We start from the raw sequence: 26,368 nt of genomic DNA, 5'->3' as shown, positions 1-26,368 counted from the left end.
ATTTAACTGACGCAGAACTTCTTGAAGGCCTTGATATGGCGGATTGCAATTTGGCTAAGATAAAAGGGGTGGACACTGAGATACCCAAAGAAATGGAAACTGGACCTGACTCAGTTTCAAAGAGGCCAAAAAACAAATGCTTACGATCGCCCTCTGACTCAGAGGGGGAGAAATTCATATCCATAGAAGAGGAAATCCGTTGGGCTGACCCTAGGTTTGATGCTGAATGTCCAAATTTGCAAAATAAGCCTCAAGATGAACTTCACACTGCAGAGGAGCGGCTGCCTGCTAATGTCCCCTATGGAATGCCTCTATATAACCGCCTGCATAAAGTCGAATGTCCAACATCAAGAGACCCGTCCATGGTTTCTGCCATGGAGGGGAAGTGGCCCTCAACCCAAGGTTTGCCCACGTCCAAATCCTTGAAAGACCTAAATCAGTCTGAGCCTACATACCTATTACAGGAGGATGTGACTAGGCAGGACCGGTCTCCTAGACGAACCCAGGACCAGAACCCCTGTATAAAAAGGCGATCCAGCACCCCAAGTTTAACCCTGACTAACACTCGGAGGGGGTGGGGGGGGGCGAAGGATAACTGTACACTGACAAGCTTGCAGATACATCATCCACAAAACCATCAAAACAGGATCCATTAGCTCCTATGTCAATGATTACCATCGCTCCTGCTCCCTTCATGAAGTTATACGAGGGGATTTATGAAACCCTGGCTGACCACACCACCTTGCTTTGCTCGCCATGGTCCACACTAAAATTATATTTGTGGAGGGTTTCATTACTGCAAAAACGCATCAGGGGACATGGAGCGCTGAACTGTGGAAGTCTCCCAGACCACAAAAAAGGGTCAGTTGGAGGGCCCAAATTTACATATGCTAGTGGAACCGCAGGCGGTTCAACTGTCCACACCGTCCTGTGGTGTGAAGGAAATCCCGATATCGAGTAAGGCGACGGCCCATGCTTCGAGAGCCCATTATTTGGCGATTACTCCATCGAGGGCTAGTGAAGGCTTTTTAGTAACCGAGCCCCATCCACTCAGAAGTTACATCATCTGCAGTATCAGCCCACATCTATATCTCGGACTCAGACCTACAGTCTCCCAAAAAACTACTACCAACGACTCTAGAAAAAAAGCACACACTAGATAAAGGAAGCCGTGCTAAAACATATCCTCTGTTTAGCAGGAGGACAAAAGGTGCGCCAATAAGATCAGCGAAGCAGGCTGCTCGTTTCAGTTGCCCAGACTTGCGCTCTTTTTTTTTTTTTTTTTTAAGTAACTCGCTCTACCAGTAAAGACCTAAAAGCCAAGAGAGAAAATCAAAATCAAAAACATCAAGAAAGCACTGATCCCAAATCCCTCTAAACCATCACTGTTTGAGCCCCTAGACTCTTGTAATCTGGAGGGGGATCATCCCCTTCTGGACCTTTCAGTCTACTTGGTTGAATCAGACGAGCGTGACATCCAACAACGTTCACCTTGTAATCATGACCAGAAATAACGGCTCAGGGGTCGCTGCTCCAAGGGCCGTGGATGATTCATCTAACCATAATGGCCAATCCGAGGATGAGGATGACCAACCTTTTTTAACCCTGGTCGATAAAAGAGCGGCTGCTAGACCGAGTGCTAGCCCAGGCAGCCAAAAACAGATCGCAATCTCCTCATATCAAAGCTTGTGCTGCAGCAAGAACCTCAGGAAGGATACGGACTGTCCGCTGTCTGGGTTCTACTTCGGATGTTGAGAATGAGAAAGTAACAGAGTTGCCAACTGAGTCATCTGTAAAACAAGCCCTTTTAGACCCCTTTAGACTACAAAAGAAACATGGTTTCAATCTGGACGCCAGAGGAAGCACTGCCACAACCATTAGGGAGAGCAAGAAGTATAAACCTGCAACTTAAATTGGGAATGACTATACACGCTCGGCAAGACTAGAAAATCTAACTAAGGACCAAGAGCGAATCACTCCGATTCATCACAACGTGGTTAAGCTGTGCCAGTTTATTTCACTATTAAGTCAAATCACTAGTGACGATTTCTTAGTGGTCAAGTTTCGGAGAGAGGCAAGAGTTGACCTGGTATACTTACATTTGAGATCTCCATTAGTGAAGGAGTTGCTTTTGTCTGCTACTACAAGTTTTGCAGCCGTGGGCTTTGAGATTACGGATTTAGCAGCTCCTAGGGCCAAGATCACCTCTAATCATGGAAGATCGTCTGTAAATACAGACCAGGAAGCGAACATAAGGGATGGTAAGAGCATCACAAGATTGCTCTCCCACCAATACCGTGATACGGAGCCATCCCGACCGCTTCATCCTCAAACATCCTGTGTGGTGTCACAGCCAAAAATAGTCACCCAAGTAATATCTGTCAAGGTTGTTAAAGGCATGGAAGTGCATAAATCTACAAGAACTGAACAACATATCCAACAGTCAACATGGGCATGGCTACCGGCCTTACTGGCCCCAAACTCAAAGTGATAACCATGACTCCCAGGATGATCCCCAACCAAGGAAACACCTTTGTTGTCTTGGAACACAAGAGGGATCCGTCACCTATTGGAAGCAGTTGGGATGATTGGGACTTTGTGTTTTCAGGAAACTTGGTTACTGCTTGAACCACCCTTATATGGCTTTTCGGCCTATTTAAATCTGGCTATTCAAGGGAACGTGGGTAGACCTCGTGCAGGCATGCTAATTCTGATTAACAAAATGTCATCATATGAGCCGGATAAAAATATGCATATGGGTCCTTTTTTCCATTATGTAATCAGGAGAAAGAAACGGGGGTTAAAAAAAAAACTAATAAAAAAAAACTCCACAACTCCATCTCATCATAATTAATATCTATTGGAGTGTCAAAAGGTATTACCCCCATTGAGATGAGGGATAACTTGGCAAAAGCAACTGAAGAGGCCCATGCTTTGCCAAATTCCACCATAATATTGTGTGGGGGTTTCAACTCAGCCTACCCACGTATAAGTCAACTCCAGGAATGGGAAAACTAATGAGCGATGCCTTAACACCTCTGTCAAGACCACATTATGGGCCGATTTGATGACGAGCCGTGACTTGCACATTTTAAACGGCACCTCTGAAAATAAACTCGAAGAGGCAGCCTATGTGGGAAAGCGGCCCAGTAACATCAATAATTGATTACATCTGTGCCTCTAAAAATTGTATAAAAACTATAGACTATTTGGAAGTTGTGAGAACGGCAAAAAGCGACCACAACGGCTAAAATCAGTGTGGCATGAAGAACTGTTAGACCAAAAACCAGTATCGAGGATGCAAGTGGAAGCATTAAACATTAAGGCTCTTGACTTAAATTGAATTTGCACGCCGTTATGCAAATTCTGAAATCGCTACAAAATAAGACTATGGAGGGGTCTCGATCCAAGGTTACGCCCACTATAGACTACACTTCTATTCTGCAGACCTATTGAAATCATATAAAGGCCCTGATAAGCAAAGACTGCATCCCCACACTTATGAAAAGGCTCTGGTTACTAAAAGATGAGGGCGCTCATCTTTGAATAAACCAAGTTGCCTCATGTTTCAGAGATCTGGAAATCAGCAAGCTGAAGGCGAATTATAGATCTTGGTGCATCAGCCACCATAGTATTCTCTATCAAAATGACGCGGAATCTATGATGAGGTCCCAGAGTATTAAATCCTCGGCCGAAACACGATCTTTGATAAGATCGCTGAATCAGAAGCAAATATCGCAGCTAGGAAACTTTGTCCGAGTCACTGTGGTCAGATTTCTTTGAAGCCCTATATGCTTCACCAGGTGGGCAGTATAATCATCTGCCGAGAACTACAATGCCGTGGGTCCTACCTTACCCATTGGATGACCCTGTGATGCTAATTAAAGGCCTAAACACTTTGAGGGCTCCGGGGCCTGGCGGCCTACCTAACATTTTAAAAGAAAACCCAGAGCAATGGGCCCATATCCTGGACTTGGTGCTGAAGAATATACTTTTGTTGGAATCCATTCCTCCATCGTGGAAAACAGCAAATATTATTCCTATCTTTAAAAAAGGCAGTCACTTGGATCCAACGAACTACCGGCCCATAGCCCTATCGGACGTCCTGGGTAAGCTATATGCAACCCTGCTACTCAGAAGGATGTCAAACTGGTTGCAGGAAAGGAGCCTGAATGACCGGTTTCAAACTGGGTTTGTTAAGGGCCTTGGTACCGCCCACCAGCCTTTTTGTGAAATCTACTAAAGCAGAAGGCCACAGAGACTAAAATCAAAATCTGTGTGGCATTTGTAGATTTTACTAAGGCCTTCAACAGCCTGAACCACAAACACCTATGGGTTAAAAAGGAATCAAAGCAATGCCTGATGGATCTTCTGGAACAGATAAAAGTCTATATACAGACACCTCTGTGCGAATTCGTCTGTCTATGAAAGGAGAGCTGACAGATGAAATTTATACATACAGAGGTGTGAAGCAGGACTGTGCTCTGGCTCTGGCGCTCTATAACTTTTATATTGCACACTTGGATGAATTTATGGCCACCTACAGAGGTTTTCCACCAAAATTAGGGTTGGCAAGAAGAACGGACCTGCTATACGCAGATGACTTTGCCCTGAACTATACGCCAGTGGGGCTCCAAAGGCAACTCAATCAACTGTATGAATATGCTAGATTTAATGATCTAGAGATTAATAGTAAAAAAAAACGACAAAGATTATGGTACTAGGACAAGACCGGCTGCCAAAGACCAAAAAGACACATCACTGCTCTTTGAACAATATGGAAATTGAACAAGTCAGCTCCTTCAAGTACCTCGGGATCTGGATCACCATTAGTAGTAAAGACTCTGTAGTTTGTGCAACATCTTAAAAAGCGGACATGCTGGGCTCACAGGCATCCATATTAAAGAGGAAGTATTGTAAGTTTTCCTTGAAACTCCTCATCGAGTTTTATACAGGAAACGTCGTCCCAGTGTTAACATATGAGGCCGAATGTTTTGCAGAGCTAGCAGCTATTCTATGGCGTCGTACGGAGGGTGCCTTTTGGAAAAAAGTTCTAGGGCTGTCTCGATCAATTCCTATACAGGTGGTGCGGAAAGAACTTGGCCTGTGTTCACTCTGTGTTGGAAAATCATGAGCCTGTTTCGCAAATGTAGCTGTCCGGACACCCCTTATTTGATTAATGAAATTGGCAAGATGCTGGAGTCTAAATCCAGAAATGTGCTAATTCCCTCCACCTTAGAGACCCCCCAGCAACTTTGCTGGATTTTGAGGACTTGATTTTCTTTTTACCTGGAGAGTGTGAGACCCTTTTTCCCCCACTCTCTCATGTATTTTAATGTGATTTCTGAGCTTTGTGTTTCTTTTGGTTATGGAGCCTGACAAACTCCATAGGCATCATGTTTTACATTGTGTCACACAGCACCTTCAGTGCAGAGGCACAGGGAAGTCTTTCAGATTTCCCAAAGGTTTAAATACCTTCTCTGTGATAAACTGTTTCCCAGAGCAGTAAAGTGAAATTGACTTTACTTACAATTGTAACTTTCTAGACCCAACACACACTATCATACAATAGAATCTTACCTAGTATCCCCTTTGTCTAGCTTCTCATGTAACATTTTTATGTTACCCTTTCCTCACTTGAATGGCTGGTGGAAGTGGTTTTGTTTTAAACTAAACTACTGTGGTGTGCATTTACCGCAGGCTGCGTTCGCAGCTGCAGTAAAGCACCCAAGGGTGTAATTTTTGTCAAAATGGCCCTGGTCTTCGTTTTTCGCCATATCTTTGTGGAAAGGTCCTTCTTGAGATTTACTCTGCACGCCAAACCAGGTTTGGTCCCATTGTTCGCTTTGACTTTGGCGGGATTCATGAATGAAGCCGCCTCTGGTTCCACGGTGTCTGGGGTAGGCAGGAAGTGAGGGAGGTGCCGAAACTCCCGGTGCTTAGTCTCCTAGGAGAACTAAATTTACGCTGTAGTGATTGGCGGGCTGACTGTCCGGCAAGGACGGCAACCCTGCTGGGTGACTGACATCTAGGCTGGAATGAATGGGAGAGAACTGAACAAAAGGCGAGGCTTTTGGCTTGGAAGGCTGTGTCGACCACTGGACGAAGGAACCGAAGAACAACTTTAAGAGGACGCCTGCTGCAACTCCTGGACTGTTGGTTTGCCCGGTGAAGCCCTGCTGCTGTGCTGAAATTCCAAATTCATATCGACAGAGAGGCCCCTGCAAGGACGACTTCTCCCCTTGAGTTGGTGGGACCAATCAACTCCAAAGTAAGCCACCTGGACATCCTTCTCTGAGCTGGTTGAATTTGCTGCTGGAAACCGTATAGCCAGGGAGAGGAACACCAGATTGTGTGTGTTGCTTTTAAGCTGGCCTAGAGCTCCAGGAAGATGCTCCGGACTCCCAGGAAGCAGGACTGACCGAGCCTGAGCCCCCTCAACAGAGTGCGGGACCCAATTTCGACAGCCAGGAATCGCGGTGTTGCGATTTGCGGTAGACGAGAGGAGCTGAAACACTGAACAGCCACTGATTTGAAGATTGCCGTTTGTGAGCGGCGACCGTCCCACTGCAGTGCAGGAGTCCCCAGAAGTCCTCCCTCTTGTCCCCACGACTGAGGCCCAGGAACAGTGAGATCTGCAGAGCAGCACAGGAACAGAAGTCATCTGCTGCACTTTTTCTTCAATACAAAGGTACTGTACAAAGTCTGAGAGAACTTACCTCTTGCTGTAGAGTTGCTTGCATTTTCTACCACTCACAAGTCTAACGGCTTGTGGCCCTACATTTCATTCTTCTTTTTTTCAAAGACTTCCAAAACATTGTGCAAAGACTTTACTACTTACCTACCAGAAGTGCTTTATCCTATATAAGACTTTTGCCCATTGACTTTGGCTTAGCCTGTTATACTGAATGACTCTGCTGTGGGGATCCAAAAGTATTGGTCTGCTTAAGAATATTTGTTGTCTCTTGTTCTAATAACCTTTTCCTTTTACCAACTTATAACAGTATTCTAAATGCAAACAGTAAGATATTAATGTCCCCAGCACCCCAGCTATTGAAATCACCTGAGGTTGTAGGTTGTGTCTGTGGGCCCTCCTAAAAGGGTCTTTACTGATTTAGAAACTAAGAGTGTACAGTACTGAAGTGTATTTGTGTGTTACTATTATATTGCTCCCTTATGAAGAAGGCTTATTCTAACGGACATACATAAATGAATAATTGTTTATTCAAGAAACCTTCAGCGTAAGTGTTTATTTGAATACTTTCACTGTGAATCTCTGTGCAACTCCCCTACAGCTCACATTGACCCCCTCTTGAGATAAACCTGGCTGCTCAACATGCTACCAAAACTGTGTAGTACAAGCTTATACCAAAGGTTGGGTTTCCTATACCTGTAGTCAGAGTTGTGTGTAGTGCACCCAAAGGGTACGGCATACAAACTTTGCTTAACGCTATTAAATACTTGAACATCTGGGGAAAGTATGCAACCAAACTGCTGTTCAGCTGATGATAACCAATCCGACCAATGTGAAAACTAAACTATTTGAGGCCGACTGGATCCAAACCACAGAAGATGTGGGAAAGTTGAAACTCCATACACAACTGGCAAGGGAGGTAATGAAACAAGGCACGATTCAACTGTACCTGCAGAAATGCCCGAACCCAAAATTAAGGTCAACCTCATGAGACGGTGTCTCAATCTGTGTCATATCAATGAAATTGATATGGCGCGAGCCAAGCTTGGTAAAGGGCCAGCTAGCTGCAGATTCTGTAATAATGAAGTTATTATAGAAAACCTGTACCATCTGTTTATGATATGTCCGCACTTTACCAAGCAGATAATTTGGAGCAATTTACAGAGAAATTTAAGACACTATCAATAGATGGCTGATGGAAACAGCTAATTGGAGGAACACAAACGTCACTGCTGATAGCAGTTGTCCAATTCTATTGGAAGGTGCTTGAAGCGAATATGGGGAACTAAGCAGGGTTGGGGGCCTATTAAGAGCTGGCAAAAAGGAGATAAGCGACCCAAGTAACACTAAGCTGCTAAGTCAACTTAGATCTTCCAAGTCCTATTATCTAGTAGGATAAAGGATGAAGGACACTGACTGATGTATAGCTGGTTGACAGATGCAACACGGTTGATGTACTATGATGTTTTTTTCTTCCTTTTCTTTTTTCTTCTTTTCTTATGCTAAAATGTTTAATTGGAACATAAAAAGGCAAACAAATAATAATAAAAAATAGCGAGAGATAGCCGTCAAATGCACCTTGATGGAGGCGTGTGCCAGCCCTGACTTAGTCAAACAACTACGGAAGCACTTGGGGCGTCGTGACCCTCAGAGGGTTAATCTTCTGCGACCAGCACCAAGTCGTGAAACGCTTCCATTTGTGTCTGTAACGGTCGACAACGCCCTGGACTTGGCGAGGACCTCCCTGCAGTCTGCAGGCAGCTCTTAACCACCAAACTCTAATGCTGCAGGAGCCAGGCCTTCAGGTTCAGCAATCTCTTAGGTCATGGTGCAGAATTGTACCTTCTTCCCTGGCGACAAGATCCGCGACCACTGGTAGCTTGACTGGATGGGACGCGGACATGCTGAGAAGGTCCGGTACTAGATTTGCCTCGGCCACACCGGCGCGACGAGGATAATCCTGCACCAGCACCATCTGAGTTGACTGATGACTCGTATTAGCAGAGGCAGCAGAGGGAATGCATAGAAGAACAGGCCTTCCCAAGGGAAGGAGAATGTGTCCACCATGCTCCCCGGCTGGAGGAACCTGCTGGAGAACCTCCGGCACTGGGTGTTCGTCGCCGTCGCAAACAGAACGAGCTGGGGACTGCCCCACCTGAGGAAGAGGTTGTCCACTTGATCCTGCCGACGCTCCCACTCGTGGCAAGAGCGCAGCTCCCTGCTGAGGGAGTCGGCGACAGTGTTCTTGACTCCTGCCAGGTGGAAAGGAATATGAGGAACCTCCCCTGGCCGTGGCCCAGTGCCACAACTCCTGCACCTCTTTGGAGAGCACCGGGGATCTGGTGCGTCCCCGCTTCCGGATATAAAACATTGTGGTGGTATTGTCTGTGAAGACCCTCACCACTTTGCCCTTGAGGGAAAGAAGAAATTACTTTTGAGCCCGAAACACTGCCCGTAGTTCCCGGACGTTGATGTGAAGCGTCTTCTCCTTCGGCAGGGCACAGGCCTCTGGCGTGGAGACATCCGGTGTGTGCTCCCCACCCCTCCAGATAAGCTTCAGTCATGACCGTCTCCTGGTATGGGGGCCCTGGAAGTCTGCGCACCCAGCGGTGTTGGAGGGCACGCCTCACCACCTTAACAATCAACGGAACTCCTCGTCAAGCACGATCCTGTCCTTGAAGCTTCCAGACACCTGGATCCAACAGGAGTCCAGGAATTCCTGGAGCTGTCGCATCTAACCCTGCAAAGTCGGACATTGGAGATACATGACGGCATCATGCTGAACAGCTACTTGATGGTCCTCACCGTGGCGATCTTCAGTGCTAACAGCCGTTGCAATTTACCCAAAATGGCAGCTATCCTCTCCTCCAGAGCCGCTAGGCAGGATAATGTGTTGAGCCTGGATCCCAGGAACAGCGCGTTCTGCGATGGAGTCGAGCAGGATTTTGCATAGTTCACCGAGAACCCCAGATCCGTCAGCGGTCGGACGGTACACTCCGTATCGACGGCGATGTCCTTTGACTTGGCCCGGATCGGCCAGTTTTTGCAGTAATTCCCTGTAGTCGCAGATGGGCCGCCACTGGAGCCAGGCACTTTGTAAAGACTCTGGGCGTCGACTTTAGTCCGAAGGGGAGAGCCTTGAACTGGTAGTGCTTCCCTTTGTACGACAAAGTGCAGGAACTTGCAATGGTTTATGCGAATTGGGGATGTGGAAGTACCCGTCCTGTAGACCCAACGACGACAAAGTCTCCCACCTCCAGTTGGCCGAGTACGTGCTGCAACGTGACCATCCTGAACTTGATGTACTTGTTGAGTCGTCGTAGATCGAGAATGGGCCTCCAGCCCCTGGTCTTCCTTCTTACTAGAAAGTGCCTTGAGTAAACTCCGGAGTCGCTTCGGAACCAACTCGATCGCCACTTTTCTTAACATGGCCCAAACCTCCGGCAGCAGCTGAGGGAGGTGTTGTTCCTGCCGGGCCACCGGTAGCATTTGCGGACACTTTCGCTGTGAGAGTGTGAGAGTGTGAGAGTGTGAGAGTGTGAGAGTGTGAGAGTGTGAGAGTGTGAGAGTGTGAGAGTGTGAGAGTGTGAGAGTGTGTGAGAGAGTGAGAGAGTGAGAGAGTGAGAGAGAGATAGAGAGAGAGATAGAGAGAGATAGAGAGAGATAGAGAGAGATAGAGAGAGATAGAGAGAGATAGAGAGAGATAGAGAGAGATAGAGAGAGATAGAGAGAGATAGAGAGAGTGTGAGAGTGTGAGAGAGTGAGAGTGTGAGAGTGTGAGAGAGTGAGAGAGTGAGAGAGTGAGAGAGTGAGAGAGTGAGAGAGTGAGAGTGTGAGAGTGTGAGAGAGAGAGAGAGAGTGAGAGAGTGAGAGTGTGAGAGAGTGTGAGAGTGAGAGAGAGAGTGTGAGTGTGAGTTTGTGTGTAGCACCCATCGTTCTGTGGAGATGTTTTCCTAGGGGCCCGAGGTCCTGCCCGGTTCAGTCCTGCTTGATGGCCGGCATGCCACCCTGGGAGCCTTGACAACGATGGCAGCCACCTCCAAAGGCCTTGAAACGACCACTATAGGCTTCCTGGGACCAGTGGAACAGGAGGGTTGTTGGTAAGAGGATGATCCACTGCCAAAACTCTTCAAATAGCTAACCGACTTCCCTCCTGAGGGACGAAAGGCCGGACGATGCTGTTGCAGCATGCCCAGGGCATGGGCCTTCTGTGTCAGTATTGATGGCCTGAACAGATTCATCAACTGCCTTGCCGAAAAGATTGAAGTTGGTGGCCTTCAGCCAGCCACGACGACTGAGGCGAACCCTGTTTCCCATCTGGCAGAACCCCGTGTCTGCAATGTCCAGGGCCACAGTGATGCCGTGGTCCGACACCACCTCACCTTCCTAAAGGATCTCCATTGCCTCTACCTGCTTGTCCTCGGGGAGGAAATCTAGGATCAGAGCCACCTTGTACCATAGCTCTCGGTCGTACCTGGCCAGGATCGCCATGGTGTTGGCCGCTTTGACTGTCGTTGCAGCTGAGTAAATGATCTTCCGTCCCACGGCGTCCAAATTCTTCCCCTCGCCATCTGGGGGGAGGGACACAGCACAGGTTGACGACAACGGGTTGGATGACTTCTTCCTAGCCGCAGCTGAGACCACCGAGTCCGGCGATGGTTGTGACCACAGACATTTAGCTGCAGATTCTGGCTCCCAGTATTTCTTTTCAGGCAGGTCCCTCTTTGTCGTCCAGGAGCGGTACCGACAGAATGGTCCTCCTTTTCGCCTCCCGGTGCTGATCAGGAAGCCCTCCTTCTCTTCCGGTGTGAGCTGGAAGAATTCCGACGCACGGGCGATCATGGAGAGTAAAGATCCCACTTCTTCTGGCAGAGAAGCCCTTGGTGGCGGAGACATTCTGCTGTCGTCGTTTGTGTCAGTCATCGCCTTGTCCGTCCCTGTATCCCTGGCAGGGCACAGGGACGTTTGGAGTGGAGGTGTAGGGTGTCTCCTCCTTTTCTTCAGCAGTGGTGGCCCCTGTGTCAACCGGGTCGTCGCCAGCAGTGTCGGCATCCTCTTCTGAATCTCCGACACCAGTGTGTGGAGGGACGAGAGAATATCATGCAACAGATCTCTGGGAGGTGCCTGGGGAACAGGGTCGCTGATCCCAGGGCCTATGTCTTCTTCCCCTCCAATGTCATCGCCTCTGGCAGGCATCTCGACGTTCTCGTCGTCGTCACCACCCTCCTTTGGGATGGTGTGGACATAAACTAGGTCTTCCTCATCGGACGAAGAAATATCCGTGCCTTGGAGCTCTTCCACGCCCCCCCTTCTTCGGGTCCAAAGGGGGCAGCTTCGGGCTAAGGTTCAGCATCCTCTTTTCTGCAGTCTTCTCCACTGGTTTGGCCGAAGCCTCCCGCCTGGCAGGAATAGCCACTCTGACCGACACTGGGTACCCAGGACTGGGGCAGCCCCTTTCGCCTTTGAGAGGGCAGCAGCAACCATCTTGATAGGACGATTTGGCCTGATCACCTGGGCGTTAACTGGCAAGCGGACACCTTGTCCTGCTTGGCCTTCTCCGGCTTCTCTCGCAGCTTCCCCGGGGTAGCCGACTTTCTCTTTGACTAAGAGCAGGAGCGATGTCTGGAGATTGAGGCTGATGGAGACGACGAATGCGCCCAGCCCTTCGCGGGACCCACTTGCGCGGCGACCCCGACAGAAGCTGACTCACAGTGCTTGGCCTGATCTTGGGCCCCCACAGATTGAGTGCCCTCAAAAGGATTTAGAAGCACGCTCTTGCTTGCTGGATCCGGATGAGGCATGCCCCTCTGGACCACACGGGGTAGAGGCCCTGGCTTACAGCCACGCCGCTAGTCGAACGTGCCGATCCTACATCGTGCGCTTGGAAAAGCCACGACAGTTCTGCTAATCTTCTTCCTCGTGAGTCGGGTAACGACAAAGGCACTGGGAATGCTTTTTGTGGGTGAAAACATTCAGCAAACCGCAGCTGGTGCAGAGTTTGAAGAGGAAGCCCGTCCTTCATGATCCGGCATGGTGTAGGCTTGATGGCCTTCGAAGAAGAAATCACTCGACGATTTTGCCCTTGAGGGGCAATGAAAGAAGCAGAGAAATGGATCCCTGTTAATCGGATGAATAAACTATGGAGCACATGGGCTCGATTAAACAAAAATAGGGTTTAACTAGACAAAAAAGTGTGAAAAACGCAGAAAGCTCCAAGATCGAAACACGAGGACTCAACACTTGAACGTGCAGTAAAAATCTGAAGATGGCTGCCAGAGGAGGGCCTAAGGGAGAGGGCAGTCATTGGCTGGGGGCAGTATGACCCAGAGTTCAGTGATTGGTTTATAGGAGAAAGGGTTTATAAAACGTAAATGAAACTTTTTTTCTTTTACCGAAGATTCCCAGCCTGAATACGGGGAATATTCATGAGCATGTGCATCTATGCCAGACCCCATGCTGGAGAAGAACAAGTTATTTACCTCCAGTAACATTCTTTCGACTGGATATTCCTCCCACGTATTTCTCATCTTTGATATTCGAAATTCATCATCAGCTGCTTCACATTTTCAGCAGAGGGCGCTATGCATCAATGCAGTCGAGGCAGAGGGCGCTGTGCGTCAATGCAATCGAGGCAGAGGGCCCTGTTTGTCGATGCAATCGACTCAATGTGCCTCAAGGGCCTCCGTCTCGAGGGTGATGTCATCGAAGGTATATATAGCACGTGCAGCGCCCGTTGACTTCAGTTTGTTTTTTTCAGTAGAAACTACCCGCATAACCACATGTTTGACCGTACTAAGCTTTGAAGGAACGAACGCTGTAATAGCATGGGAAATCCTAGTGTGGGGTAGGATAGGAGGGCGATGAGGAATACGTGGAAGGTACATCCAGTTGAAAGAAAGTTACCAGGGTTAAGTAACTTGTTCTTCAAATGGATTGTGTCCTCCCATGTATTCCTCATATTTGAAAGATACCCAAAGCAGTGTTTGTTTTGGTGGAGGGAGTACACATTTTCTCTATGGTTTTCATGAATCGAACCTAAGACAGCTTTGCCAAAGCTTCCATCCAGACCGAGGGAAGAATCAAGGCTGTAATGCTTTGTGAATATGTGTATATTAGACCACGTAGTCGCCTCACAGTTATTTTTGATCGGGACACCCCTTTGCAGAGCTGTAGAGGTAGCCATGTCCCTAGTGGAATGGGTACTTAAGCCTTCTGGAGGGTCTTTGCCCGCCAGCCTATAGCATTCTGAAATTGCCAGAATGATCCATCTGGATAAGGTCTGCTTCATCACAGCCTGACACAGTTTGTGACCTGTATAGCCTATAAAAAGCTGATCTATACAAAGTTTGGATAATCTAGATATGTAGACGTTTAAAGCTCTACGTGGATTCAATGTATGTAACCTCTCCTCTTTGCCAAGATGAGGTGGAGGATAGAAAGTGGGCAATACAATTTTCTGTCCTACATGAAAATCTGAAAAGATTTTAGGTAAAAATGAAGGCTTAACCCTCAGGACAACCTTATCCCTGTGGAATCCTGTAGCTGGAGGGCCTGAAGGATCTGAGAAAATGCAACACCCTTGAACTTGTCCTTCCTGAGGATCTTGTTCAAGTATCTCAAGTCCAAGATGGGTCTCAGTCCTCCATCCTTCTTGGATATTAGGGAATATGGAGAATACCATCTTTGTTCCTCTCTGCTACCGGCACTGGTTCTATAGCGTCTCTCTCTAGCAGGGTCAACATTTCCTGCACAGGAGTGGATCTGGAACCCTCAAAGCATGGCTCCCCGATGGATGGTTCGGAGGTCTCCGAATGATGGGAAGGCAGGAACCGTGGGCTATTGTTTCCAATGCCCAAGCATCCGAAATAATGTCTCGCCATTCTTTCAGATGCTGAGACAGTCTGCCTCTCAATGGTGTTTCATGACTCAAGACCTCAAAGAGGTTTTGAGGCGACTGAAGCAGTGGCTCTTGGTAAGGAAGCCCCCTGCTTTAGCGGGCTTTGCACCTCTCCCTCGTCCACCAGAATGGAATCTTCTTTGGCCTCTGACCAGCCATTTCTTTCGCTCTTCCAAATGAGAAGTAGTAGCGAAAAAATCTACCCCTCCAAGGCTGTCCACTGGGGAGAAAAGGCTAAGGCTGCCTAATAGCGGCACCAAAGGATTTGGCTGACGCCTTCGAGGTCTGCAACTTCTCAAGCCTCTCGTCAGCCTTGCTGCTAAAAAGATGAGACCCGTCAAAAGGCATTTTAGAGAGTCTGGATTACACACATGCGTCGCAAATCCAGACTTCCTCAACCACGCAAAGCTGCGTATTACAGTGCTTGTTGCCATGGCTCTGCTGATGCCGTCAGCAGAATCCAGACCCGACTGAAGACACTCGCACATGGCTTCTTGGTATTACCCAAATTGACCTTCGGCACAACTGACCGAATTACAGTGGTCCTAATTGACCTTCTGCACAATTGACCTTTACATTTTAGTTATTTTATTTTATATATGTATTGGGTTGGTTTTGGATTAAAGACAATATAAGCGGATTGGGTGGGGGAGTGCAGGGGTTTTTGGATTGGGTGGAGGGTTGCAGGAGGGTTTCCGCCGGCATATTTGTCCTAATTGACCTTCTAAATTAGGTCGATTCTCCTGAGGTCAATTGTGAAAAGGTCAATTAGTATACAACCGGCTTCTTTGCCGTCTCCAACAATAGCCAAGAATCCATCTCTTTCCTCCCCCCTCAGGAAAATGCTCAGCCACCATGTAAATACATCCCCATAGAGTGAATGGGAATTTTATTAACGCACATGTGGAGTTGGCCGATTTTAGAGCCATGCTCCCTGCATAAAATACTTTCCCCTTGCCCATGCATCTACTCTTTTGCCATCCCAATCTGGAGGGATGGTTGGGTAAGCCGCTTGTTTTGAAGTTACTCTAGCTGCCTGCACCACCAGAGTTTATGGGTTGGGGTGTTTTGATACTACTAGATGGCCAGTATTTTCTAGTCAGGTTTTTGTTTACTGCCGGACTTGACTCAGCGTTTCCAAAATTTGCTGCCACCCTTTTTTGAAAAGCAGTGTGGAATGGTAAAATGGGATGCATTTGTGGACCCTTATTAAGGATGTTTGTTAGATCATTGCGCTCGAAGGCGAGGGCAGATCTGCTCCATCCCAAGTAATCTACAACTTTAGACATCAACTGTCTATATGATGCATCTGCATGCGCACCAGCTTAAGGTTTACCAAAACCTAGCACTGGTGAAGTTTCCACTCCACTGGCTGTTTGTAAGTTGTCAAAGATCTTTTAACCTCGACTCCTCTGAGATAAAACTCAGGGACATTTGGTGTACCATATTGTAGCCCAAATGGCCCATCATTATCCGATGGCTCATTTTCCTCATAAATTGAGGTTCGTTATTTGAAATAAGCCTGTCTTGGTAAAAGGAATGTTATCTGGGATCGGTATTGAAGGCTTCCGAAATTTTTAATGTGACGCACGAGTCTTCAATATTTTTACTGAAGGTGTCATTGGGGTTAAAGGTGCCATTGGTATCTTAGGCGCAGCTGGAGTCGATGCTGTAGACAACCTCGATCTCGACTTGTGCTTTGACTTACGGCTTAAAGGATTCTTCAGTGATTTCTCATCGCGTCGAGGCCTCGACGGCTCTCAATGAGGATCTGACCTTCGTCCCGGGCTCGAGGTCACGCAGGATTTGGCTTGAGCCCTTTCCTTCCCAGCTTCAGAAGGTGCGGTAGGAGCATGGTTCTCAAATTTTATAATTTCTAACCTAAATGCTTCCCATTCGGCAGGAGTGGAGGCCTTTGTGGGATAAGATACAGCTCTCTCAGTAGAGGAGTCTAAAAGAGGGTGACCTGTGGTGCCTCTTTTCTGACTTCCTTGACGATGAGGAGTGGTAGAAGCCACTCCTCGATCTAGACCTTTTTACCTTCCTCCTTCGAGGGGAGTCGCCCCTCGGCTCGTCCGAAGAAGGTTTTTTCGACAGCGTCATCGATTGGGATGTCTTAGGCTTTCTACCCATCGCCAATTTCCCCTTTTGCTCCTTCAGAGTTTTTCCGGTCATCGATTGGCATAGAGCAGGCCAAGGTCTTGTGCTCCACACGGAGAGACACCACAAACATACTCGATGTGGGTCAGTTATCGACATCTTGGAGCCGCAGTCCTGACATTTCTTGAACCCGGTCTTCGGGGTAGTAGGTGTCGAGGATGAACAATAGAAGCGTGCCGTAGTTTCTCGAAGTGTAAACTCACTTGGAAAAACTGAACTGAAGCCAACGGGTGCTGCATATACGTTCCGTGACATCACCCTTGAGAAGGAGGCCCTTGAGGGGCATCAAGTCGGCTGCATCGACACAACGCCCTCTGCGAAAACAATTTCCCGAAGCAGCTGAAGCTGGATATCGCATATCAAAGATGAGTAATACGTGGGAGGACACAATACATTTGAAAAAACGGGGCAGTCGAAACACATGTCAGTTGGACATTATTGACCTATTCGTTATTTTGTTCATGATTTGTTCACAAGACTGATAACTTTTCTAATTTTCTGTGAAAACTACATTTGTTTCGATTGACACAGGACACATCCTTAGCACTAATACTCAATTGCTTTCAAAATTGCTTTCACATTTTTTTTGCATATTAATTGCATTTTCTTATAACCGGTGGATAAGCGCTTTTATTCTGGTATTGTCATGATCTCTGCTTCCAAAAGGTCAGGGTTTTCCCAACTCCCTTGGAAGCAGATCCATAACCCAGGTTCCGAGTGCCAACCAGTCCCAATTGGGACCTTTTGGACCCAGTCCTGGCGCCAGTGGCACCAGGCTCATAAATATGCCCAGTCCCAGCGCTGGAAGCGCCGGGCTCATAATGCTTGGGTGGACTTACCTGCAGCAGACCATGCTGCTTACTTGCCTGCCAGTTGAGCCTCTGATCCTCTTCTGTTTGGAACTACTTTTCCTGTTGGGTGGGGCAGGAGCCACTCCCTAGATTTAGAACACTGGAACTCTTCTGGAAAGCAGGAACTCTTTTCTTACCTAGGCGTGGCTGTGGAAGGAGACACCTAAGCACTACAGGAGGCTATTTAAACCACACCCGATGGATGAATCTTGCTTTGCGTTATTCTGCATCCTCTGCAGCAGAACGCTCATCGTGTCTTCTGCATCTGATCCTGGGCCTAAGGAAAAAGGCTTACCATCCTGAATCCAGTCTTCAGCAACACCTATAAAGACAAGAAAGAACAGGTTAGCATTACGGTCTTCAGTGACAGCTCTTCACTTACCTGGTCCATCGGCTGTCACCAACGCCTCGCGCTGCATTCCGGCATCTGAAAGACAAAAGCTTACCAACTCTTTGCACGCTCCGGAGGCCTTCGGCGCTGCATCCCGCATCTGAAAGACAAAACAAGGTGCGTTTAAAGACATTGGGGAACTTTAATACTCACGTGCCATTACTCCTTTCCACATCTAACCCAGTGGGTATTCCGGCACCCTGCAGCCGCTCCGAACTTGTACCTGCAAAATAAAAAGACAGTTAGAGCGCATCGTGAAGCAGGCAACAAGCGCTTACTTACGTGCTTCCAGGCGCTTCTATTCATCACACGGGCTCCATCTTCAACTCACTTCAGCCCGTCATCCGCCATCGCCGGAACCCTGCAAAACAAGAAACATCATTATTAAAGACTTTAAAGACATTAGAATTACTCAAAACTTACCGTTCGTGCAGTAAACGACGGACAGCAGTCCTCTGAAGTCAAGAGGCCTGCTCCCCTTATCCAGTGAAGAAACTGGTTACAGCACCCTGCCCCGAGGCAGATGGAGAGCACGGCGTTCACTTACCTAAGGTGAGAGCGTTAACCTTTGGGGTTCTACGGGAGAAGAGAAAGGGAAGAAGAGAGAGACATTCAATAACCCAGTTCCTTAATCCCATATTTTCTATCTGCAGACATCTTACCCTTCGAGTCAGACATACAGCGCACAGAGGTCCAGCCCAAAGAGCCAGCCGTGTGTTACACATCACCTTTGAAGATACGGTATACGCCCAGTCAAGACCGGCGCCTCTACGGGAATCAGGTGAGCGTTACAGGTATACCAATTTCTAAGCATCTTACATTCAAGATGTAGACTGAAGGTCGATACGTATAGGAGAGGCTACCCGCTGCCTGGTCTGGAGATCTGAACAGTGAGGTTATGGGAGAAGACTGACTTTTGCGTCATGCTAATAAAATGAACCTACTTCTTTAGATTGGGGAGTCAAGGCGTGTTGGTGAAAATCCTTGGAGTTTCCTGAACAACCCACAGAAAATATTTAAAAGGGCCTGAGTGGCACACAGTCTAGAATAGTAGGTATGGAAGAGGGATCTGTGTTGAAAGGTAGCCCAATTTACAGGGTTATCCCTTTAATATACAGGTACCCCTAATCACGCTCACACGGTTAAAGTTCACACCGCTAGGGAATTAAGGCCAAGAGTCTTCATCTTGCGAGGATAACGAATTTAATCTGTACAGAAATGACTCTGCTCCCCGACCGGCATTCTGTCCCTCTTCTGTGGTCGGCTCCTGCAGACTGGTGCCAAGGAGGAGCCTTATATACTGTTCAACTTGGTTACTGGATACTAGCATGGCTCATCCAAAACTGTCCTTTTTCCCTTACAAGGGATGCTGCAGTCTTCCTTCTTGTATGGCCAGGTTTCCATTTCGGACAAACTACTTAGCATATTGCTAGCTATGCAAGAATACATTGAAGCTCCCATTTATCATAATTTTGCTATATTATAAACATTTATATACCAACACACCTTCCCGAAATACTCACCACACTTCCGTCAATATACTCATATTTTATCTGATCCAGTAGTTTCCCTTAAAACCTTATTTTCATAGTACTCTGTATGTCATGCATTGAGCTTGCATGAGTTTTTGATGGGCAGGAAACAGCTGCTCAGCCACTTCGTGTGCTTTGCCAGAGCTAGCCAGGCACTGCCTGTAGTCCATTTTTAGCACAGGCTGCATTCACTGTGCTTTGAGATTTTAAAACTACATAGAACAACATTTACAAGTGTATTTGGCTAATCGTTATTTGCACCTTATTTAAAATACTATCTTCATTTAGTGCATGATCATGTCTTTGGGTGATTATTGTTGCATGAAAAAAGCTCAGTGCTCCAGTGCTTAGAGAAGTCTTGCCTAATTGTAAAGCGCTTAGGGGTGGGGAAGGGTGCAGTAAGGTGCTAGCTCCTCCCCAATAGCGTTCACATGCTATGGGAATCTGTAAAGTTGAGGTCCTACTTGGAAACAGTTTAAGTAATTTGCAGTCTCTGGTACAGTTGTTGGCGAACTGATCTTCAATGGATATTTGTTGCCTTAGGTCTAAGTTGAGGTGCTGCTTGGTGAGGACTAATAGCACTCAGACTGCTGGGTGTGTCATGATTTGTTTGTTCATTTATAGGGCGCCAGAAAAACCCTTGGGTAGCTGGGTGCACAGAATAGCAAGAATACTTAGAACTTAGTTACAGGTTACAGATAACAGGTATACATAAATACATTCTGTACAAGCAGGGATGGCGGGTAACATATAGGCAGTAAATACGTTATATACATTTTACATGTGAGGGTTGGAAAAGTGAAGATTTACTAGTCACTTATTAGCGCACCTTCTGAAATGTTTTCATGAAAGATAAAAAATGTTCATAATGCTAGATTCATTTTGTGCCCAACCGACTCTAGAAACAAGGGAAAAAGACGATTGCAACAAACACGAAACTCTTTCTCGCGAAGACTCGCAAAGAACCGTTACTAGCAAAAGCTTGCTGCTATTAAAAGCACAAAGGAAACAAAATACACTGCCATTTCGATTTCATAACAATCTCGAGACAAAGCTACTGGTCACCACTTTCTAATAAGTCTAGGCCGAAAGGATTCTTTTGGATACCCTCATTCACAGATTCACTCCAAGTAAAGGTAAGACCAACGTAAATATAATCACGAAAGTAACGTGAAAAGTCAATAATCTGTAGCTATTTCACTCTAATCATAATGAGCCATAAAATGTGATCAACTGCCTGACTTTCTCTATTTTTGAAAAATAAGATCAATGTTACAAGTGTTTTTTTTTTTATAAAATGTGCGTTTTCCTTGCTTATGTGGTTACAAAAGCAATGAGCTATATATGATTGAATTCAATGAATTTGAAAAGATTAGTTCTTTTGTAGAAAACCTCCTGATGGGCCAAATGTTTTGGTGAAACACATGTTGAGGGCATCATTATGCATTAAATCTTTCATAAAAATGAATCTAGCATTATGAACATTTTTTATCTTTCATGAACAAGTTTCAGAAGGTGCGCTAATAGGTGACTAGTAAATCTTCACTTTTACACCTCCTTGGAAACGGTAAGGAAATAGAGCAATGAGATCCTGACCCCACAGATCCCTAGGAGATATGGGGTGTTGGCACTGGACAATGAGGACGATTGAGCAGAGTTCCCTTATTACAGAGTGTGGTTTCGAAGAGTTACGATGTTGGTCCACAAAATATTGAGGATATGGAAATCCCTTCTATAACACTATGTAGAAGATTGGAACAAGACCATGGGAAACTTCTGCTCCGAACATTTAGTTCACCAACACAAAGATGAAGACAAATGACCCCAGGAGATATGCTCCAGAGATGCAGATCATCCTAGTTGGATGAGACACATTGTGGCGTTCACAGACAAGGCAATGATGGGTAAATTACGCAAGATAACCAACAAGCCTTGGAGGGCAACTCAAATTCACATTTTTATGTACATTTCCAAATTCCCTACATATGTGACCTCTTGACTTTTTTATTTTTAGAAGTGGTGTAGGTTACACAACATGTACAGTCTTCCGCCCTTCACTACCCTCGGTAAGGAGCATGCCTAAAGAACTTTAGCATGGTTCTTGATTTGGGTCAGCTTATTGCTACAGTTGTACTGCCCAGCCAGCCCCCTTTTCATCATAGTAACTGTTAGCAGGATGATTTATTGGAAACATAACATGTCAAAAGGTTGCTGCTTGGAGTCCCAATGAAGGCCAGTTTAACTAAAAGCTAAAGTACGTACAGGTTTGTATATGTCAACACAGCAAAAACATCTAGATCAGCCATAAAAAGACCGAATGCTTTGTCGAAAACGTGGCACATGCAACTAATAAAACGTGGCAGCTCTTGGGCAGCCCTACACCACTCAAAAGGTGTATGTCCTGATTACGCACAGTAAAAAAGTATAATATGAACAAAAACATTCACACACCAAGTAAACAGATTGTCACTTATGACAAATGGCAAATGAATGCAATTAAGATTTATGCTCAGAATTACACATTACAATCCAACATTAACAGATTCAAGGTTCCGCCTAATTATTAAAGCTGGCAATATATTTTCAATACAAAATAAATATGAAACGTTTGTGTAGGTTAATAAATTTTACAGATGAAATGCTGGTTTTTACCAGTCTCTGCAAAAAAGCTATTTCATTTCTCCTGTTACCCAGTGTCTACAGAATGCTTTACATTAAATAGAGCGGAGCATATTAAGCATATATACAAGTAATGCACTTGCATCCACAAAACTTGTATTGATTTTGCCTCACATCAAGACAAACCTGATTATCAGCGATATAGTGATTGTGGACGATTGCTCTATACAAAGAAAAGTTAGCAAGCTGAACATTATTATATTAGCTTACTCTGGGCTACAATTCAGCTTCTGGATGTCTTCATGCAAATTGGGCACAGGTGGTTGCAAGGGGATTGGAGGAAGCATATTTCGCTCCTGGAGAAGGTTCACTGGTCTGAGTCCTTCCGGTTGTTGGCTTTGCTGAAGACTTAATCCACCCAGTGACGAAGTTAATTGATTTGGACCCATAGAAGGCTAGTAAACAAAACCAAAAAGAAGGAATAGTAAATGTCATTTTTAGGAATGCTTCGAACATCAGAATCAAATGCAACATCTCACAATGGAAGGACATGTCTTCTACAACTAATGGTGCTTATAGAAAAAACATACATGCCAGCATGGTCTATTCCATTCAGGAGATGTTAATCAAGTCCTGGTTTTAACATTGGATTTGTGGACTTTTAGCCTGGATTTGGAACAAAGAAGTCCATTAATACAAGCCCCAGAATGCAAAGTAAAACCAGGACTGTACTAGCAGATCCTGAATGGTATGGATAATGCAGGCATGTATGGACAACAGCATTTAGTCAGCTTTTGGCTTACTGTTTTGTTAACAAGCCTGGTATGAATGGATGGCAGAAGCAGGATATACAGAGCAGGGAAAAACAGTTCACGCCTGAAGATGTGGACATTATTATACATACACATAAATGTTACTCAAACAGCAGGCTATTGCATATCACTAAGCTTCAGAGTCATCACTTGCCTGCCTGTTTTAGAATCGGTCTTAGCACCTCTGAGGAAGCATTGCAACTTACGTAACCAGTTTTGCATGCCCCAATGGTATCCATAATGTTAGCCCCTAGATTCAACCTCCTACACCTGAGCCCGAACACTTTACGAAAACATTACTGGACTGTGATTTGGTTGTCTAATGGACTGTGTCAGAAGACTTAAGTTATGCATGTATGTATCCACTTGTTTAGTTTTATCAAAATCGTGGAGGCGGGTCAACCAGGCATCTGAGGAACAAACTCTGGATCGGGTGTTAACGGCTCAGGGCACTTGGGCCTTAACAAGAGGCCCCAGTGCCATACTAACCGATCCGGCAGGCCGGACCTGGTGTTCTAGCTAGTAGCCCACCAGGTTTTTAATCTGAAAACCCAGGGTGTTGATAGCAATCTATTTGTTTTAAAGAACAGGATGTGCTCGCAGCTTCCCTTTCATTCAAACAAATACTCACCTAAGATGGTCATCATGGAAATGGAAAGGTGCAGCTCCATGAGGAGCCCAGCCCATCTTGCATTTCCATGGCAGCTTGGGAGGTGGCAGTGGCGCCACAACCAGAGGAATAAGTGACAAAGGGGTGGGGTGAAGGGATGGAGACCAGAGGGAGGAGAAAGGACCTGCAGATGGGGGAAAATTGTGGGACGGGCACTCATAGTTCCGAACTTGCTCGTAACACGTGCTTTGGATCGTGGGATTCAGCCCTCGATCCGAGCAAGCTGATGCTGGGACGCCGGCCCCAGGTGCTAATATAGCTTTCACGCCCCGGCAGGGGGACTGCAGACATGGGATTAAACAGCCCACCAGCCTGAGCTTTGGTAGGTCTGATGGGAGATCAGCTTAGCGCAAGCCCATCTCCCATCAGAGAAAATAACAAAATGGAAAAAATGGCCACTGCTATAAAAATTGAACTAGGTAATACAAAACATGTTCCAAAATGGCCACCATCATTCAAAAAGGAACCTAGCCCCTTTTCTATTTTAATGGCAGCGGGTGTGGGCGGTGAAAGCACAAACACGCCCGGGAACGTCAGATACTCATTGTTCAATATGTCGCTCCAGGGTGCCAATAACATACATAGTAATACAATAGATGCAATAAACAGTCTTCCTATAGTAATTAAAATAGATACTGGTTATTTCAAGACAAATTGCGATCATGTGAATGACCCCGTTTACTAAGCAGAATTATATATCTTTTATAAGGGTGCCACACCACAGCATACTGTGAGGTAAGCAATGTAAAGATGGAGTTGGAGAGCTAAGAAGTTCTAAGGGGGAAGAATAAGAAAGAAGGGGCATTCATCCTGTATAGTTACTATCACAATGCCTAAAGGACCAAAAGGTGGGAAACAGCAAGGCGGAAGGCACGGGAGATGCGGATGAAGAGGAGCCATGCCATTACATTAGGAAGCATTTAACATTGCGTGGAAAATAGGGATGCGCTGGATTATGGGGACGGGGGGACGGGGGTTGCATACTTTAGCAGAAACCAGCAACTGCTCCTCAGGGATGCCCATATGGAAAATCCAGGAAATGGGGCAGCTGGAGCCAAAGCTGCTGAGAAAGTAGTTACATAGTTGCTGGCAACTAAACAATCAATGCCCTTAGGTTGTGGCTGAGCAGGAGGGGAATGTGTCGGTAGGAAGGAAGTAGAAAAGGAGGGGGTCCAGCAGCTATCATAGCTTGCACAAGAGGCAAATGCAGTAGACGTGGGTTAGAAGGGGTAGGGAAGGGGAAGTCACAGAGCAACTTTGGCTAGCAGTTAAGCCAAATGCGGAGGGTGTGATGGGAGGAGGGGGTGCAGGCTAAGTCTGGAAGTGTGTGGTGGGAAAGATGGCAGGAAAAAAAAAAGTAGGAAGGAGGAGGACTAGAACTGCTTAGGATAATTTGGCAAATGTTGGGAACGTGTCTGTTCAACATATTGGAATACAGTGGTTTAGCATGTGTGTGTAAGGTGCAACAAAGAGTAAGGCGTTCAGTTCTTTCCGGAATATGAGATTTGTGGCACAACATAGATCAGGTGGGAGTAAGTTCCAGTTCCTTTGAGCAGAAACAGAAAAAGGATTGTGATTGTATTTTTTTTAAAACCTTGGGGTTTTGCAGTTAAATCATGTCTTTGAACTTCAGCACCTTGTCACCTTTTGGGATTTCAACAATAGTCACATGGACGTCAGGGATTGTGGGTGCGTATATTAAGCATGCAGTCTTAAAAAAGTGGCAGATAGCAGGTGGGCTGCGACATGCGTTATGGTCTTCACGGGTGCGAAGTGTCTGTGTAGATTTTATTTATAAAACGAAAACAAAGCTGGGAAGAAATGTAGCACTATACATCAGGGATAAACAAGGGTGCAGGTGGGGGGTTACAGGTAGGTCACAGAGTAGCAGAGATAGCTGGAATGGATAGGAGCAGCTCCAGAATGGGTGACAGAGTGGAGTATAACAATCAGGAGATGTTCTTTAAAGAGGAGGGTTTTCTGGTTTGGTGGAGGGGGCTGATCTCATCTATGTTGGCAACTTGTCTCAGAGAAATGGTGCATGGCAGGATAAGACTAGTTTGTTTTTTTTGCTCTTGCGGTTTTCAGTCTGGTGATGCGGTGGCTTTGATGCTGCGCTGATCTCCAGAGATAGTGAATTTCTCAGCTGGATAGGGTGGTGCTTGGTTGCAAAGACTGCTGGGTAGTGGATACAGGCCAGACCAAAAAATGCATGCTTTTGCCAAGCAACTTGTTAAGATAGATTTAAAAAAAAAACCTTGGGAGGAGATTGTTAAGAGGCAATCCTAGTTTTGGTGAATAGGGAGTCTCAGGTTTAGCCAAAACATAATCAAGGTATCTCGGGAGAGCAATCAAGACTTAATCATAGGAGTGAGTGAGGTGTAGGGTCCCAATGAGTTCATACAGAATAACAATAATTCAGCTTGGACTGTATGTAAAACAAATATGTATTAGGCCCTTAAGAGCACACTAAGAAATTAAAATAGTAGATAGTATCACACAAAACCAGATATACAAACATATACATTCACCAGCAGATTCTTCCAATGCATCAGTCAATAATTTAACTGCAGTTAAAAATTATACGTTACTCACTTAGTCCCCTTTCCTAAATGGCTGGACAGTGGTGTGAGGGATGTGTGGGGGTAGGGGGATTTAAAAAAAAAAAGTGTTTAAAAATCACAGCAGTGCACCTGGGGAGGCAGGAAAAATTCCACAGCATTGGAGAATTCCAGGGCATAT

The 26,368-nt window shown here is 46.1% G+C and overlaps 1 protein-coding gene across 1 annotated transcript in view; it reads right to left on the bottom strand.

The window, feature by feature from the left end:
- Positions 1–26,368, bottom strand: part of SEC24A (SEC24 homolog A, COPII coat complex component) — a 1,330,430-nt gene that overhangs the window by 918,931 nt on the left and 385,131 nt on the right. Inside the window, exon 6 of the mRNA XM_069652570.1 lies at positions 22,415–22,599. Coding sequence (XP_069508671.1) covers positions 22,415–22,599 — 185 coding nt within the window. The remainder of the gene's footprint in view (positions 1–22,414; positions 22,600–26,368) is intronic.

Source organism: Ambystoma mexicanum, chromosome 3p (assembly GCF_040938575.1).
Source record: "Ambystoma mexicanum isolate Mex_15411 chromosome 3p, UKY_AmexF1_1, whole genome shotgun sequence".
Lineage (NCBI taxonomy): Eukaryota > Metazoa > Chordata > Amphibia > Caudata > Ambystomatidae > Ambystoma > Ambystoma mexicanum.
The sequence above is the reverse complement of the archived record's forward strand: the minus strand, read 5'-3'. Positions and strand labels throughout refer to the sequence as shown.